Source organism: Sciurus carolinensis, chromosome X (assembly GCF_902686445.1).
Source record: "Sciurus carolinensis chromosome X, mSciCar1.2, whole genome shotgun sequence".
Lineage (NCBI taxonomy): Eukaryota > Metazoa > Chordata > Mammalia > Rodentia > Sciuridae > Sciurus > Sciurus carolinensis.
In genome coordinates, this window is record NC_062232.1 from 36,067,738 (window position 1) to 36,085,602 (window position 17,865).

At 38.3% G+C, this 17,865-nt stretch overlaps 1 protein-coding gene across 1 annotated transcript in view; it reads left to right on the forward strand.

Annotated features, from left to right (window-relative positions):
- The first annotated feature begins 1,156 nt into the window (after nucleotides 1–1,156).
- Maoa (monoamine oxidase A) overlaps nucleotides 1,157–17,865 on the forward strand; it is a 70,191-nt gene continuing 53,482 nt past the window's right edge. Inside the window, 1 exon segment of the mRNA XM_047536890.1 lies at nucleotides 1,157–1,452. Coding sequence (XP_047392846.1) covers nucleotides 1,380–1,452 — 73 coding nt within the window. The 5' untranslated portion in view covers nucleotides 1,157–1,379.

Here is a 17,865-nt window from a genome sequence, read left to right on the forward strand (position 1 = left end):
CTAATGGGCTGGGTTCGCCCTCCCGGCCTCTGAGAGCGCTGACCCGTGACAGCAGGGCCCACAAGGCAAGCGCCGGTAGGGGAGGGTTAGGGGTGGCAGGACGCCTCTGCCAGCGTCCCGCGAATTCAAGAACCATGAACGCACATGGCTTGGCCACCTCTGTCGGCGGCGGCTGCGGTGGCAGTGGCGGCGGCGGCGGCAGCGGCGGCGGCGGTGGCGGAGGCAGAGGCAAAGACTGCGGCTTGGGCGGCAGCGAAAGGGGGCGTGAGGCGGGGCTGGTTCCCAAAGTCCCGGTCTTACCTACAGAGGTCGAGAACTCAGACCCCACCATTGGTTCAGGCTCGAGCAACTCCGAGTACAGCACCCACTCCGAGTGGCGGACCCTCTCCCAACCACTTTCTAATGCCCAGTCTAGTGTGTCCATCGAGAACCCTGCTCAGTCCTGGAGCTCCAGTGTGCCTTCCCACCTCAGCACTAGTTCTGGCCAGAGAACTAACAACTCTAAGGCTGACCTCTGGAGCTTGAGCGCGCAAGGGGTTAAGGATCATGTCCTCGCACCTGCCAGTCAGTCAAACACCTTGGATAAGGCCTCCCCAGCCTCCAACCCTGACCCTAGCACTCACCGGGAATCGGTAGCAGAAACTATCCTGCCCTTGGGTTCCTCCCAAGTGTCAGTACGTGGGTCCTCCCTGACTTCTATACCTAGCTCTCTCCAGGTGTCAGTGGCAGGGTCCGAGCGACCTTCAGTGTTCAGCACCCCCCGAGAGTCGCTACAAGAGTCCACCCCGACCTTAATGCCCGGCTATCCCTGGGTATTGGTACCAGGACTTCCTATATCCAATAATCCTTCCCAAATGTCGGTACAAGCACCTCCTACACCCAATAACTCCCCTCAAGGGTCAGTACATGGGTCCATCACGCCCTCTCTTGACGGCTATCCTTGGTTACCAATACCAGTACCTCGTACATTCTATATCCCTTCTCAAATGTCGGTTCAAGGACCTCCGACGCCCAATAACACCTCCCAAATATCGGTGCAAGGGTTCGCCACGCCCTCAGCGTTCAGCAGTCCCCGGAATTCAGTACAAATACCTCCTGTACCCAATAACACCCCCCGAGTGTCAGTACAAGAGACCGCCCCGTTCTCAGCGCCCGGCTCCCCGCTGGTATCTCTGGAAGGATCAGCTCCGCCCCCGGGCGCTCCGGGAGTGTCAGCACAAGGGTCCGCCCCGCCCTCACTGCCCTACCCCTGGGTATCGGTAGAAAGATTGGCTCCGCCCCCGGACGCCCGGAGAGAGGGGGTAAAAGGGTCCGCCTGGTCCTCGGAGGTCCCCACTCTTATATCCACGCCTCCGCCTCCGGAGAGTATCAACCAAAGCATGGCGAGTCGGGAGAAAGCAAGTACTGCAGGCCACATGTTCGACGTAGTCGTGATAGGAGGCGGCATCTCAGGTCAGTGTGGACCATAACGGTGGCCTGAGGGGCCCTGGCGAGCCCAGGGTGGGGGACTTGCATTATCACTGTGGTGTTTGGGGGTCTCTCATGTGCTTGGGAGAGTGTAACTGTGGCCAGGCTCCAAATCCTACGAAGTGGGAATGGGGGTTGGATCCATTTTGCTGGTGGTGTGAACTGGGGGAGGGAGGCACAATTATTTTACTACTATTAAATATTAATATTTAATTAACTCTTGATGTGCAGTTACATTTTTGTAGATTTTCTCAGTCCTCAACAGTTCTTTACCGTGGGTGCCAAATTTGCTCTGATTTCACAAAACAGATTTTGTGAAGACAGGTTTAATAACAGTCAGGAGATCAAATAGCTTAGCTGGGAAGTGACTGAATGATTTTCTCCCATTTAAGACCCTCACTCCTAATTCCTGAGGTAACTGCTTTGCCTTACTGATTTCACATCCTTTTCTCTAAACAGAACTACGAATTTCTGTAGTATTGAGGTAGTAGTAGTAGTAGTCCAATCCTGCTCTTCTTTGAAGCACTTTTCCTTAGAAAATTTGGTAGATGAAGAACAGGGAGATAGAATCCTTTAGAAAAAGGTAAAATTAAGAAATAAAATGAAGGGTGAACTTAGTTTCAACCTACTACTGCCATTTTTTTCAGAACTTACAGGAAGGTGTAGGGTATTTATTGCCCAAAGGGAATTCCTTTATGAAGCTGAAACTGAGGGCTGGTTGTGCCCTTCTTTTTCTAAGAGCCCTTACTGACTTGAATTTTGTCCCTTGGTTCTGGCTTGGGTTTGTGGTTGATCAAGTGAATAGTGCATTTTGTATCTCCCTGGAAGCCTCATCATAATTGATACATTAAATTGCCATATATATTGTTATGTTTGGCAAAATGTTTGGAATTTAGAGATTGTGTTGTGTTTCAGTCCTAGCTAGAATCCCACCCTGACCTGTCCCCTCCCCCCAGGTGTTAATAATTTCAGATATACCTACAGGATCTGATTTAGAAAGAGGGGGAAAAAGGTGGGAGGGAGTAAATAAGGCGACCAACAGGAGCCATTTTTTTATGTGTGATCTTTTGATGAGACTGAACATGTTTATATATTAATTTCGGATACAGATAGCTTTTGACTCTCCTGGTCAGGATAAACAGTCTTGATCAACAGAGAGGAGACTGACATGAACTGTTGTTTTGCAATTCCATCCAGTTCAAGAAAAAGCATGCATTTATGTTGGAGCATCAGAGGATAGCAGATTCTGGTGGAGAGTAAGAAAAGGGAGCATTTCTATTGTTTCATCTTTATTTATTTATTTATTTACTCCTTTAACAAACACTTGTTGACTGGTATTTCCAAACACCTGGTCCTTCTAGGAAAGCATCCAGAAGCAATATGATTGTTGATCACTGGAAAATAAATAAGATAATTTGTAGTGTAAATTGATTAGGAGTTCTGTCTCCTTTTCCATCTATATGCCACACAGTTTAGGAATCTTTCTGGGATTTTATTCTTACCTTTTTCTTTGTCTCCAGTATTCCTTTAAGAGAGTTTTGTCTTTTATTTTTCCTGTGCCTGATTTCTTGATCTTTCTCCTTTCTCACAGTTGACTCCCAATACTTGGTCACTAGCGGATGTGGATTTAGCATGTAGCTAATGAACCTTACGTTTTATGGTCTTACAGCTTGAAGTCTCTTGTCTGTCTTGTGCTAAATAAATAACAAGTTCCATACTGAAACTTCTTTTCACAATTTTGCTTTTTATTTTATAAAGAGAATGTTCAAATTATATAAGACCTCACAAAATTGGGATCTGCTCATAGTTATTATTAATTATTAATTTGTTCATTTCCATTTGGGAGAAATAGAGGGCATTTCTCTATTTCTCACAGTAGTTCATGCCCCTATTCCAGAATTCAGCTTCCTGTCCATCAGTGACAGTGGGAAAAGCACTTGGCTTTCTCTAATGTAATCTCCATCAGTCAGATCTGAGTAATTTTAATACCCAAACTGACCAGAAACATTGTTTTCTGTCTGCAGTGTCTTCCCAGATGATTCACAATTAAAATAAAAGTAGATGCAAGTCTGGCTTATGTTAGGTCCCAACATAGATTGGGTATTTCATGAGTCAGTGAGAGGCATTTTTCCCATACATTCTTGTGAACTTCAAAACACATCCTCTTTGTATGTGCTTGGCCATATACCATGAGTTAATCATTGCTGTAGGTTTTAAATGCATTTGGATGTTCCTTATAACTTTAGTTGAGACTTGAACACTTGATATTTTACCCATACATTTATAACATATGACCATGTCTTACTTAGCATCTGTAGTGTAATTCCTATAATGTAACACTCAGAAGAGTACATATTCTAAATGATATTACTCAAAATCAATTCACACTAACAAAATTATAACTATCTTTGTACAAATACATATCTTGTTATATCTCCTATATCATTAATAGGATAAAATGGAATGTGTTTTATAGTCACAAAACCCTTCTTTATGTCCATCCACCAGTTAAATAATTTCATATACTATGTTAGTAGTTGAAAGGGGAAACAGCCCTGCTCATTTGTTAGTAGAGTAGTTTCTTTTAACATACTCTGGCCCCTATCCATCATCCATTAACTATCACCAAGAGTTTTTAAACTTTTTTCATGTTTTTTTGTGACACTTTCAAATTCTGAATTTTTATATCACACTGATTGTTTCTTTTCCCTTCCTTTAACTGAGTTCATATTCTTGCAAACTTCTGGTTTTAAAATGACCAAGTTTCTGTGATTCCTTGCTTTTGGGCTCTTGTGTATTCTCTTCCTCTCTTTCACATTAGAGGACTTCAGGATTGTCTTATCTATAGAAAACTCTTACATCTCTAATTTGAATCCTTTTCTTTCTCTGAACTCCTTTAGAGTATCTTTTCCTGGATATTTAGAAATACTGTAGATTGAACATGTCCAAAAGCTACCATGCCCTTCAATCCAGCATCTCTTCCTTAGTTCCTTGGTTCGTTTTAGGGGGGAAGAGGGGTACTACCATCCTTTCTATTATTCTTCACACATCCTTTTCTTTCATTCTCTATACCCCCTTATTTTTGGTGGTGTTGGGGATCAAACCCATAGTCTGGCACACACTAAGCACAAAGAGGTATATTCGCAACCCTCCTATACTCTTTTGGCAGGTCTAGATTCTCTTTATGGCTATTCCTCTTCTGCCTTCCCTGTGACCATTCCTCTACCCCCATCTCCAGGGCAGAATTTTGACCCCTGAAGTCTACCTGATTATGATAATCTTCCCAGTTGTCACTCTTTACAGTAATAGCTCTCCCTTCACATCTATCTTGCATGTAGTATTCTTCCAGACTTGACTTACCTTAAACACTTCTTTTATCACCTTGCTTATCTGCTCAGAACTTTCAGTGGTCTCCTATTACCAGCCTCTCAAGGTCCCTCCATGTTCCCAATTATCTGTCCCCACTTTGTTAGACAAGTAGCATTTCCCACTCTACCCCAACTTGAACTTTAACTTTAGTCATGCTTCCTCTTGTTCTCAGTACCATACTATGATTATTTTTTTCCCTTCATGCCTTCCCTGTGTTTTTCTTTCTTAATTCTTCTCTCTGATCATAATGTGGAAATTCTTCTCTTTGCTCGTTTATATCCTATCCATCCTGCAATAGCTGGAGGAAGATCCTTTCCTTGATCACTCTGGCTCCTAATGACTCCAACCCCCCCTTGTAGAATTTGTAATCTACACTTAACAATTTACACTTATTTTCTGCCTCTTGTTTCTTGATTTATTTTAAGGATAGTGGTTGAGCCACTAAGGTGAGAAGCTTGTTCTTCCTCAGGAGCCGAGTGGCCACAAATAAAAGACCAGCAACAGATTTTTTTTAGTTGTAGATGGACGTAATATCTTTATTTGATTTACTTATTTTTATGTGGTGCTGAGGATCAGACCCAGTACCTCACACATACCAGGCAAGTGCTCTACCACTGAGCTACAAACGCAGCCCCAGCAGATTTTTAATATGTGCTCTTAACTGAGAATTTCTGAGATGACTTTTAAGAGAGAAATAAGGAAAAGAAGAAAAAAAAAAGCCCATCTCTCAGGGACAATGCATATTATCGTTCGTGGGTTTGTTTGGAATTTCAGACTCCTTGAGTCTAAAGGGATTTAAAAGCAATCTAGTCTGATCACCTAAGATTTTAATCCTGACAGCATCTCCTTAATGATTATCTGACTATAGCTCTGAACACATCTAGGGAAAGTGAATGTTCTATTCCTCAAAGCAACTCATTACAAGTAGCAATAGCTCTGACTTCTGAACTTGTTCAGACATTTCTGAGCTGCTACCATGTCCTATGCAGTGGCTAGATCACAGGGATAGAGGTAAAGATGAGTAAATAGCATCACTGCCCAGAAAGTGCCCCTGTTCTCTTGGAAGAAGTAATCAAGTGGGCAAATAATTGACATGAATATAGTGAATTAGATATTAATGTTATGAATATGAACAAAGTCTAGGGACCTTAAAAGAGAAGTAGGACTTTAACAGGAAGAATAAGAGGATGGAAAAAAGATATACCAAACAGGAGAGATTGGTGGAGCACTGGTAAGTCAGGAGAGTGTAAGTCATACAGGAGCAGTACTTAATTTAAGCCCCTGGCAAAAATGTCAGGGAAGGAAAATAGTTACCTCCTCTGCCTCTACAGATGTGATCCTGGTAGCTATTTTTTTTTTTAATCTGTGCTTCATTTTTATTTTTTTTTCACTTTTTTTTTATTGTAAACAAATGGGATACATGTTGTTTCTCTGTTTGTACATGGCGTAAAGGCATACCATTTGTGTAATCATAAATTTACATAGGGTAATGTTTGGTTCATTCTGTTATTTTTCCCCTTCCCCCCACCCCTCTTTTCCCTCTATACAGTCCTTCCTTCCTCCATTCTTGCCCCCCTCCCTAACCCTAACTCTAACCCTAACACTAACCCCTCCCACCCTCCTGGTAGCTATTGAGATGACCCTGGGGCGCCAATTCTGCCTATGATTTTTGTGCCGGTGTAAACTGTGAATAGTTAACAAAGGCACAGTGAAAACACCTTAGTCATAACACTGGAGTTAAAAAAAAATCTGCAAAAAGTGTCTTGTATAAAGAGCTCTTAGTGTCTGAATAGTGTCTAAGCAATAGAATTCCCCCACCTATTTTTGTCTACAAGCTGAGCTCTACTAAAAGAATTGAAAGCACTAACTGCCCAAAATTCAGTGCTGTAGTAAGCCAACAAGGATTGAATTTTTCTCATCATCTGAGACAGAAAAGCTATTTTGCAAGAAGAATGACTAATGTTCTTAGTTTCAACAATTGAGTCCACAACATACCACAGTTTTCCTTTTTGCTGAATAAATCACTCATTTCTGCTAGGACCATTTTAGGCATTTTAACCCAGAGCTTGGCAGTACATGCTGTGTGCTATTACAGTGATTAAGAAAAACTTCCATTTAAAGTGGTACTAATTTTTGATGACTTAGTTATTTGGATCCCCTGAAATTCAGTGCAGGCCGAGAATTACTTTTGTGTCTTTTAGGACACTTTGCCCCAGTTTTGTATTTTTCTCATTAAAAATAAACCAGCAGACTTTTACTTTCCTTTGTAAACTATTTTATACTGAACAAAGAATACAAGAATTACATTTCTTTGGGTTCTGAGTTTTTAAAAAATATCAATGGTCAAATGAGTTTTGAATAGATCTGACATTTAATGGGCAATTTTAGCATTTAGCCAATACTAATTGATTTGAATATATACGTAATTCTCAGTTCATATGAAAAATGCTTTTTAATAGTAGACCTAAGTCTATATAATCCCATGGATCACAGAGACCAATAATGGAGAAAAAGAAATGTGGGAACCCATTATCGTCAAATATTGGGTCATACAATCTGTGAAGTAAGGACATAAAAATGTTTTAACATATGAAAAATCTTGCAGTGTTTGGTCTCAGATATACCCAGAAAAACTGGGGTTGTGTTTAGTTTTATATCACATACAGGGGCTTGCAAGAGTACTCAGCCCTGTGGTTTCTAAAATATAGATACCCAATAAGTACTTACCTAAAAAATATTCTTGTATATATGAGATGAATAGATTTCATAATGTTGAAACTTTTTTTCGTTTTTAGGTTTGCTTGATTAGAACTTCGTAAAATGCATCAAAACCTTTTCTAAATGTTGTGTTTGAGACAAGTTGAGTTTTAGGACTCTTTTTTCACTTTATTGTCACAAATAATGTACATTTTTACCAGCAGTTTGTATTTTACTTTGGGTGACCTATTCCCTGTTATATTGTCATCTATCATTGTGTATTATGCAAATTTAAAGTCTTTGTGTCATTGTTTTGTCATTTAAGAAGTTGGGTTAAATTATATGTGACATATTTTCCGGTTTCTTTTTTTGTAATTAGTCAGCTTCATCAAGGTTCATATCTTTAGGTTTCTTTTTCGGACCTTCTCCTCAACAATTTTTTTCTTCCATGCTTCATTATGGAAAGAATTTGTATCATCTCACATGTTGACATCTTCCACTAACTTAAATCAGGTGCCTGACTCTCTGCACAAGTGCTCTATTCACACCTTCCTGGTGGCTTCTTTGTGTTTTTATTTAAAAGCCCTTTTCTAGTTGTTGCTAGGCCAAAGTAAACAAAGTTTCAGTTATTAACAATATTTAATTGACTGAATAAGTAAGAGTGTCAATAAGAACTTAAATGCCAGATGATAGATAAGCTTTGAGAGTTGAGTTAATTACACATAAACCATGTCCAAGGATCACAGAATGTCTGCGCATAAGAGATCAAAGTGACTGAACTGGAAGCTCAGAGGAGTAAGTGAATTACCAAATGCCACAAACGCCTTCATGACATAACTTGACCTTGGGCCCCTAAAATACGGCTACCAGGATAGTGTTTTATCTATTCCTCACCTCACTGGATTTGCCCTGTAGGCATATCCATAGATCTACACTAAACATTATTATATTTTACTTTGAGATTTGATGCTCATAAATGTTGTAACTGTTGCTTAACTGTAATTTATACATTAGACTATATTACACTGTGAGTTATTGCTTTGTGAACATTTAAATTTAAAAATATGGGGTACCCTATAAGGTATACTGATTTTCATGTGATGAATTCATTTACTTTTTAAATTAGTATGTTTAGGATAATATGTAGAGGTTTAAGAGTTTTCATTTAGTGATTCTTTTTTTTGTAATAGTTTTTTTAAATTTATTTTTATTGTAAACAAATGGGATACATCTTGTTTCTCTGAACATGAAGTAGAGGCATACCATTTGTGTAATCACTCATTTACATAGGGTAATAGTTTTTGATTCATTCTGTTATTTTTTTGCTTCCCCCCACCCCTCCCTCATTTAGTGATTCTTAATCTTTTGGAGCAAAAGCTCCTTTGAAAATCTGATGAAAGCTATTAGAACTTTTCACTAAAAAAAAAAAAAAAAAAAAAAAAAAAGGTAGCATATTTTTGCACATGAAATTTCCCCCGTTCTAGGTCAACATCTTATGTTCTGGAAACCTCTTCATTATCACTGTCCCTTTAGTATAATATTTGTGGCCAAAACTGAGATTTCATAGAAGTGGTAAAAATAATTAAAAAGATTATTACATCATGAGACAGTTACTGGTAATGAAATAGACCATGATGAAAACAGGCAAAACATTCAAGACAAAAACTAAGGGACCTATATTTTTAATTTAAATAAGCCCTTAATAAATAAGAGAAACACTTAACATGTTTAGAAAAGAAAAATTTAGGGAGAAAACATTGGTAAAGGTAATGGAAGACTGTTGTGGTTGATACAATTGATTACTTTTAGTATTTTCCCAAGATATGTAAAGATTTTTATATATTAAAGTCATTGATATTAAAATATGCATTTATGATTTAATATGCATTTGTATTTGCTTACAAATATCATTGACCATTGAAAGCATTTGACAAAATTCAGACCTACATGGAAGAGGAAATTTTGGTCAGAGAATGTTCTCTAATTTATTGGTAGCCCATTTGTCTATCCATGACTTATATGAGACACAGTACCCCTTTATGCAGCATGGGTTGGTTATAGCTATAAGCCTGAAGTATTGTTAGTACAGGTTGAGCATCCCTAATTTGGAGATTCAAAGAATTTTTTTTCAAAGTATCTGTAATGCTCCAGAATCTAAAACTTTTTGAGCACCAACATGATGTCATAAGTGGAAAATTCCTATACCTGACCTCATGTGATAGGTTACAATAAAAGCAGACACGTGGAAACTACTGTATAAAACTATCTGAAGGCAATTGTGTGTAACGTATATATGAAACATAAATGAATTTTTGTTTAAACTTTGGTCCCATCCTCGAGATAGTTCATTTTGTATATGCAAATATAACATAATCTGAAAACAATTCGAAATCTAAAACATTTCTGGGCCCAAGCATTTCGGATAAGGGATATTCAGTCTCTACTTGAGGTTGGATCAGAAGTTCCATGGGGCCAAAGAGAAGGGAGTAGTAGTTCTACCTAGAGGAAATAATAGGGAAAGTATATCATGGAGAAAGTAATGGTTGATGGTAGTGTCATTGATTTTAGATAAATTCTGAAATGTAATGAAGATGACATTTAAGGTGACCATTTCCAAATTAAATGAGTTAGCTGTGAGCTATGACTTAAAGATTTCTCCTTGTGTTGCCTGCATTTATTCATTCAATATTCATCAATTGAGTGCTCACTATGAACTGTGAATAAAAGTTTTGGGTTTTGCTCTCTATTTTCTTGCTTTGGGAACATTGCCTTGAAAACTTAAACATGAGTTGATATTTGACTATACTTTTTATTGTCCTTGTAGCATTCATTCCAAGAGTCCCAATGTGCAATATGCAAGAATTCTGTTGGCCAGGGACATCACTAAATAATAAAGACTTAATTTAAAATGTATTATGCAATGGAGGGCTGAGGATATAGCTCAGTTGGTAGAGTGCTTGCCTTGCAAGCATAAGGCCCTGGGTTCAATCCCCAGCCCTGTGAGAGGTTTAAAATGTATTATGCAATGAACCCGATACACATTCCTGGGTGAGTTGAAGAAAAATGTCACTTTTAGGACTACAGAATAACTATGTGAGATGGCAGAACATAAGCTATAGCTATGCCAAAGCTTTGCTCTAACACTCTTGATTTTTGCTGTAGGCATAGTTCGCCTAGGACCTGCTTAATGGAGTTTATTTTCATAATTATCAAGTAATCATAAGAGATGAAACTAGCTTTTCCCAATGGTGTATACATATCAGTGTGTTTTGAGACATCATTTTTCAGAAAGCTATCTTCTACCCCTTGCAGGTGGAAAAATTCTGAGCTGTCTTTTTTCCCCCTGAGGACTTCTTAGGGCTTTTAATGTTCCAGTGTTCTCTGGGAATTTCTCAGAAGGAGAAGCAGTGTAACGTCTCCCAACATCATTGATATTTTTCCTGAAGCATATTGCTGAAGGACTAATGTCCTATAAAACATTTTGGGAACTATGACTTTAAACTATAGCCTGTCCTAGTATGCAAAATATGAGTACAGCTGGGTAGACTGCCAGCTGTTTCAGTGAAAGAATGGGGGCAAATAATGAATTAAGGGATAATTGCATTCCCTAACTTAGGTGAGACCCATTTATCTAAAGTGAAGATGAATGTTGAACAATAATCAAATAAATTAGAACTGTCTAGACAGCCAGTCTGTTGAATTCAGGGCAAATTGAACTTAATTGTTAGCTTTTTTATATTTATCATTTGAGACAACCCTATCTGTTTCGTTCATTAAAGGTGAAGGATTATAAGCTTTGACCTTTTCAAAAGCATAGAGTGAGTTCTCTGAAAAGAAGCACAAAGTGCAGATGGATATAGATGTAGATTAGATAGTTCAGTAGATAAATAGGATTGGTGTATGTATCAGGAACAAGTTTATATGTACATTGTTATTCTCTGTTCTCTTATGCTAGAAAGTGCAATACTGGTTTAAAGATCAAAAACTGTACTAATAATATTTAAAATCCGCTGACTAATGCATAAAGGTTAAAATGACCTGACACCCTATTCTTGTCAATCTGTCCTGGTTGCTTCAGATAAAGACAATCTAAGCAGCATTAGACATTTCCCTGTTGCCCTCATCCTCATGAGCATTGTTTTCATTTTTTAGCATGTGGTTCTTCTATTGTTGCACAGGCATTTTAATACCTGAAACTTAGCAGGCTCTATTCTAGGAATACAAAGATATATATATATTCTGTTCTCAAGAAGTTTATAACACACATTTAGCCTCTTAAGGCATCTCAACCAATACTTCTCACACAAGACACTTGCTCTTTCCCCATAATTCATTTTACCCTGGCTGTTTCCAACTTAGTAAGTGGCAACATCATTTACCTAGTTGCCCAGGTCAGAAATCTCGGAGTCATTCTTGACTTCTCTGTTTTTTGCCTTACACCACAGTCATTCGAATGGCAAGCCTTGTTGGGTTAGCCTCAAAATATATCCTGAGTCTGACCATTTCCCTCCACTACAACCACAACCACCCTCATTCAAACAATTGTCTTTTGCCCTTGTCCAAGACACCATGACCTCTTTCCCAGAGATCTGCCTCTTATTTAGTCTCCCTCCTTCCTTCTTCTCTTTGCCTTTATTGTCTGCTTCCTCACAGCAACTAGTATGGTCTTTTAAAAAGATAAGATAAATCACTCATCTACTTTTAATCTTCAATGGCTCTCCTACCAGGCATAGACCAAAACCCAGAAACTTTGCCAAAATGTACATGGTGTGATGTCATTGTGTCTTTTTTTAGTCTGGTCTCATTTTCTTACTCATTCCCCTTTGGCTGTGTGAACCTCTTTGTTGTTCTTTGAGCACAAGAGCCTTGTTTTTATCTTCCCCCACATACTTGCATGGCTCACTTCCCTACTTCATTAAAGTCTCTGCTTTAATGTCACTTCTAAGAGGCTTTCAATGATGACCCTATGTAAAAAATCACTCCCCACCACTGTTGCACTCTCCCCTTATTTTGACTTATCTTCATAGTACTAAATACTTCATTAATATTTCATAACACTTAATATTTATTTGTCTATCTTCCCGCTAGAATATAAATCTGTGAGTGCTTGTTTATATTCACCCCTGCATCACAACATCTAGGACAGTGATTAGGTCCTAGTAGGAGCACAATGTTATTTGTTGGCTGAATGGATGAAGGGATGAATTCAGCTAGGTTTGTGATACTTGGTGAAGGTTCTAAAATAATTGGCTAGTACCTGCCATATGAAGTTAAATAAAATTGGTAATGGTGGGCATTACTGCATCATTTCTGACTTTAGTGCCACTATGTTGTCACTGTAAGCATGGTATCAAGCTAGTCATGGCCAAAGGTCTGGAAGTCTTCCCAAATCCCTGGCAAGCTGGCTATAGTGTCTCCATAGCACCTTTTATATTCCATTATTATACTCTGGAACACAATGAACTTGTTCATGTATTTATCTTAAAGAACAACCCTGAGAAATCCTATGTACATCCCAAGGAAGTTCTTTCCCACAGAATACTCTTTGGGAAAACCTGTGTTAGAGCAATCGGGACCAGGGAAGTACTACTTAAGATAGTACCTGAAATTACAAAAGGTGATCAACACAACCTAGAATAGCATAAAGAAGTTTAAGGGTGAAACAAAACCTCAAGCCTTAGAAAACAGGTCATCAGAGACCTCAAAGATAATGATAATGATAACAACTCATAATAATGGAACATTTACTACATAAGGGTAACCTGAGTATTTGTGTTATCTTGTTTAATCCTAATATTAGCCACCATTTAAGAACCACTATTATCTCCTTTTACAGATTAAAAAAAAAAGCCTGGAGAAACTTGCCTAGGATTATCATACACTCTATAGTGGGAACTCTTCCACAACCTCTGTATCCATGGGTTCCACATTTGCAGATTTAACTAATCTTGGACAAAAATATTTGAGAAAAAAATGTCATCTGTACTGAATATGTACAATACTTTTTCTTATCATTATTCCTTAAACAGTATACTATAATAACTATGTACATGGCTTTATAATAAGTATTATAAGTAACATAGAGATGATTTAAAGTATATGGAGGATGTGCATAGGTTATATGCAATTAGACATTATTTTATTTAAGTATCCACAGTTTTGGTATCCATGGGCATCTTGGAACCAATCCCCCCAAGGTACTGAAAATATTAAGAGAATAAGATAAGACTCTGCCCCAGTTATGTTTTATTTGGCTAATTTATTATGGGATTTTTTTTAGCTGTGAATGCCCTTCTGTAGGAACACATACCATTGAATTTGTGAGGGTTTTTGAATTGCAATCTCTGAATAAGATTCCATTCATTAATAAATTATTTTAACAAATATTTCCTGATTGTCCACTGTGTGCCAGACTCTCGCAATATAGCAGTAAGCAACAACAAGCAAAGACTCTACTTTCATAGTGGCTTAATTAAACAATTACAGGAAGTGTGTGTATGTGCATATATGCATGGTGCCAGGTAATAATGTGTTCTAAGGAGAAAAATAAAGATAGTTGAAACAGTATGACAGGTGACTATATTGTTTGTCTACATTGACAGTGTGGCCACCGAGTGCATTTTTCATGAGGAATGCACCACATTTCATGATTTTTGGGGGACAGGTCAAGGATTGAACTCAGAGGCACTCGATCACTGAGTCACATCTCCAGCCCTACTTTGCATTTTATTTAGAGACAGGTTCTCACTGAGTTGCATAGTGCTTTGCTTTTTCTGAGGCTGGCTTTGAACTTGCAATCCTCCTGCCTCAGCCTCCTGAGATGCTGGGCTTACAGGTGTGTGCCACTGTGCCCAACTTTTCATGATTTGCTGTAGGCAAGAAGTGGAGACAACAGATCATGTGTTACAGAAAAAAAAATCAGAAAGTATACACGAACTGGAAAGGGTGGCATGAGTCAATGGAGGAATTTCTTCTTTTCCTCTGCCAATGTGAATTTGCTTAAAGAAATAAGAAAAAAAAGGAAACTTGGCAAGGTAGAGGAGGCAGGGATAGGTTTCACCCTAAAAGGATGCCTGAGATTTATTACCCAGGGAGAAAAATATAATTTTCTTGAGGGGTTCATCACAGATATTAAATCCCAAGGCATCCTATATCATTTCTCTGGGGACAATAGCCATTCCATAATGTTGTAAATACTATAGAATCTGTGGGAACACAGTTTCCATGAGCAGTGGTTTTAAGAAGCTGGAGCTTGGTTTGAGGTTGCCATGGCAACACCTCTGCTGGCTGCATGCAACCTCTCACCCAGGCTCTCCTGATCTAATAACCAGGGCTAGCATTGCCTGAACTGTCAATGAGGTGTGCTTTTAGCAAACTTGCTTTTAAAAAAAATCCTAAGAAATTCTGTAATATTTTGGTTTCTGTAAAACCCAAATGATTGAAGAGAGTGACATCAGGAGAAGAATTGTATTATTTTTAACTTATCAGCCTATTTAAAATACTGTGACAAGCCAGGCATGGTGGTGCATGCCTATAATCCCAACCACCTGGGTAGCTGAAGTAGGAGGATCATGAAGTTCAAGGCTAGCCTTAGCAACTTAGCAAGACCCTGTCTCAAAAATAAAAATTACTGGTATGTATGGTTGTGGTAGAGCAACCATAGGTTTATTCCCCAGTAACACAAAAATAAATAAACAGGTAAAAATACAATACTGTAATATGATTAAAGATTTGCCTATGCCATGACCCACAGTTTTCAAGTTTTTGCATTTGAAAGTGATCAGATCACCTTATTCACACCGTAAGACCCTAACAAACCAAATTCTTTGTGAATGTACTTTCTCTCTCTCTCTCTCTCTCTCTCTCTCTCTCTCTCTCTCTCTCTCTCTCTCTCTCTTTCTTTCTCTCTCTCTCATTTATTTGTAACTGTAGTTTCTCTGGGCTCTCTACTCTCAAAACCATAGAACACTTGTGGGTCCTGGGATCATTTCTCCTAATGACCTCTGTTTGCCATTATTTCAGAGAGGGTTCCATAGATTTTGCCATTGCCCACTTAGACCTCTTCCCTCAAAAGTACATGAGAGGGAATCACAGAATTTTGATACTCAGACACTTTAGAGTGTGGTCCAATGAACCTCTTTCCCTCAGATCCTATGACACAGTGAATATCATAAATACTTGCTCATTTAATACACTATCATGTTGTAGTGTGAAATCACACTCATGGTCTGAAATCCATGTGTGTGTGTGTGTGTGTGTGTGTGTGTGTGTGTGTGCATATACATTACATACATACCATGGAAACCCAAATGCTGCAAAACAGGTGTCTTCCCCCACCCCCATCCAGGTTGTTAATAATTTAACACCATACCTCTATCTTTCCTTACCTTGATGGGGATGCAGGTTTCTTACTGTAGATTCTATGTGACCATCGATTGATGGAAAAAGGAAAGAAAGGAAAAGTTATAATACACAATGCTCTTAGTTTTGCTTTAGCAATCTATATTACTTTGAAACAAAATGAAATGAGATTTAAGGTGAGATTTTTTTCTCTTTTAATAATAAATGTGAAAAAAGTAAACATTGACTATAAAATCTATTTTTATATTAGTCACATTTTATTTGGTGACTTGTCTTCAAACTTAAGAACCTTTCCAAACAATTTGAGTACATTTATCAAAAATGTGCTAAATAAACATTTTGCAAGATTATCCATGAAGTCAGGTATATTTTTTCTATAGGTTATCTTTGAATTTTATAGTGACAAGGAGAAGGTGGAATGCATAATGATACACAAAATATATATAAAAAGGAGTTAGAGAGTATAATCTAAGACCTATGCCTTAAAGTAGACATCATCTCTAGTTTCTGTCCACTCAAACCAACAGCCACCATTACTAGACAAGCTTTTCTGGACTGCAAGGGTTTGCCTGTGTTTTGTTTATGACCTAATGAGCATTCAAAAATAACTATTGTGTATTTTCCCAGTCACTCTATTACCATGAAAGTTCCTTATCAGTGTCTTTTTTTTGGTACTTGTGGATAGAACCCAGGGGTGCTTTCCCTCTGAGCTACATTCCCAACCCTTTAAAAATTTTTTTTTGAGACAGGGTCTCACTAAGTTGCAGAGGCTGGTCCTGAAATTGTGATCTTCCTGTTTCAGCCTTCTGAGTCACGTGATTACAGGTGTGTGCCACCACACTCAGTATCAGTGTCTTCTTCACAATAAACATGCAACTAAAAAATTACACATATATTTAACATCTTAGAAGAAATATGTTTTACACATACAGTCATCCCTCAGTATCTGAGAGTGATTGGTTCCAGGATGCTCAAGTTCCTTACATAGAATGGGTAAGTATTTGCATAGAACCTATGCAATCCTCTTGTATACTTGTAAGTCATCTGTAGTTGACTTACAATACATAATACAATGTAAATTCTAAGTAAATGGTTGTCTTACTGTACTGTTAAGGGAATAATGACAACAAACATCTGTACATGTTCAGTACAAATGTAAGCTGGGGAGATAGCTCAGTCGGTAGAGTGCTTGCCTTGCAAGCACAAGGCCCTGGGTTTGATCCCCAGCACCCCAAAAAAAATGTAATTAAAAATATTTTAAAGCAATGGAATTAGAGGACAAAGAACCCATGAAGACGGGGAGCCAACTCCAGTGAATTTTCTTAAATAACTTAAATCTTCCCTTTAAAAATCTAAGACCTTTTTAAAACCATTTTCCCAAAACCCTTTTAAAATATTTTAAACATATTCCATATTTTTTTTCCTTCCCCCCTCTTCATTACTGGGGATTGAACCCAGGGCCTCACACATACTAGTTAAGTGCTCAATATCCCCAGCCCTCCTTTTTTAATTTTGAGACAGGGTCTCACTGAATTGCTGAGGGTTTCCCTAAGTTGCTGGGGCTGGCCTTCAACTTTCAATCTTCCTGCTTTATTCTGCTGAGTAGCTGGGATTGCAGGTGTTGACCACCACACTTGGCATAATCCATGTTTCTTAAACTATGAGTTCAAACTTTCCTTGCTGAAATAGGGTTAATCATTATTCTGTAACATGAAAACAACCACTTTTGTCAGATTTTTTATTTGATTTAATTCTATCCTTGAATTCCAAACTGCAAAAAAATATTTATCACTTGTATAGTCATTATACTGGGTTAGTAGGCCTGCTTAACCTTTTTCTTCTTGTCTTCTGAGTAGTGTTTGTTTATTGTTGGCACTGAAATGCATTCACCAAACTCATTTGGAGTTACATGCTAGATTAGGTTTCATAAGGCTCCATGTAGGGTATGAGAAATCAGATCCTTTGCTTTTT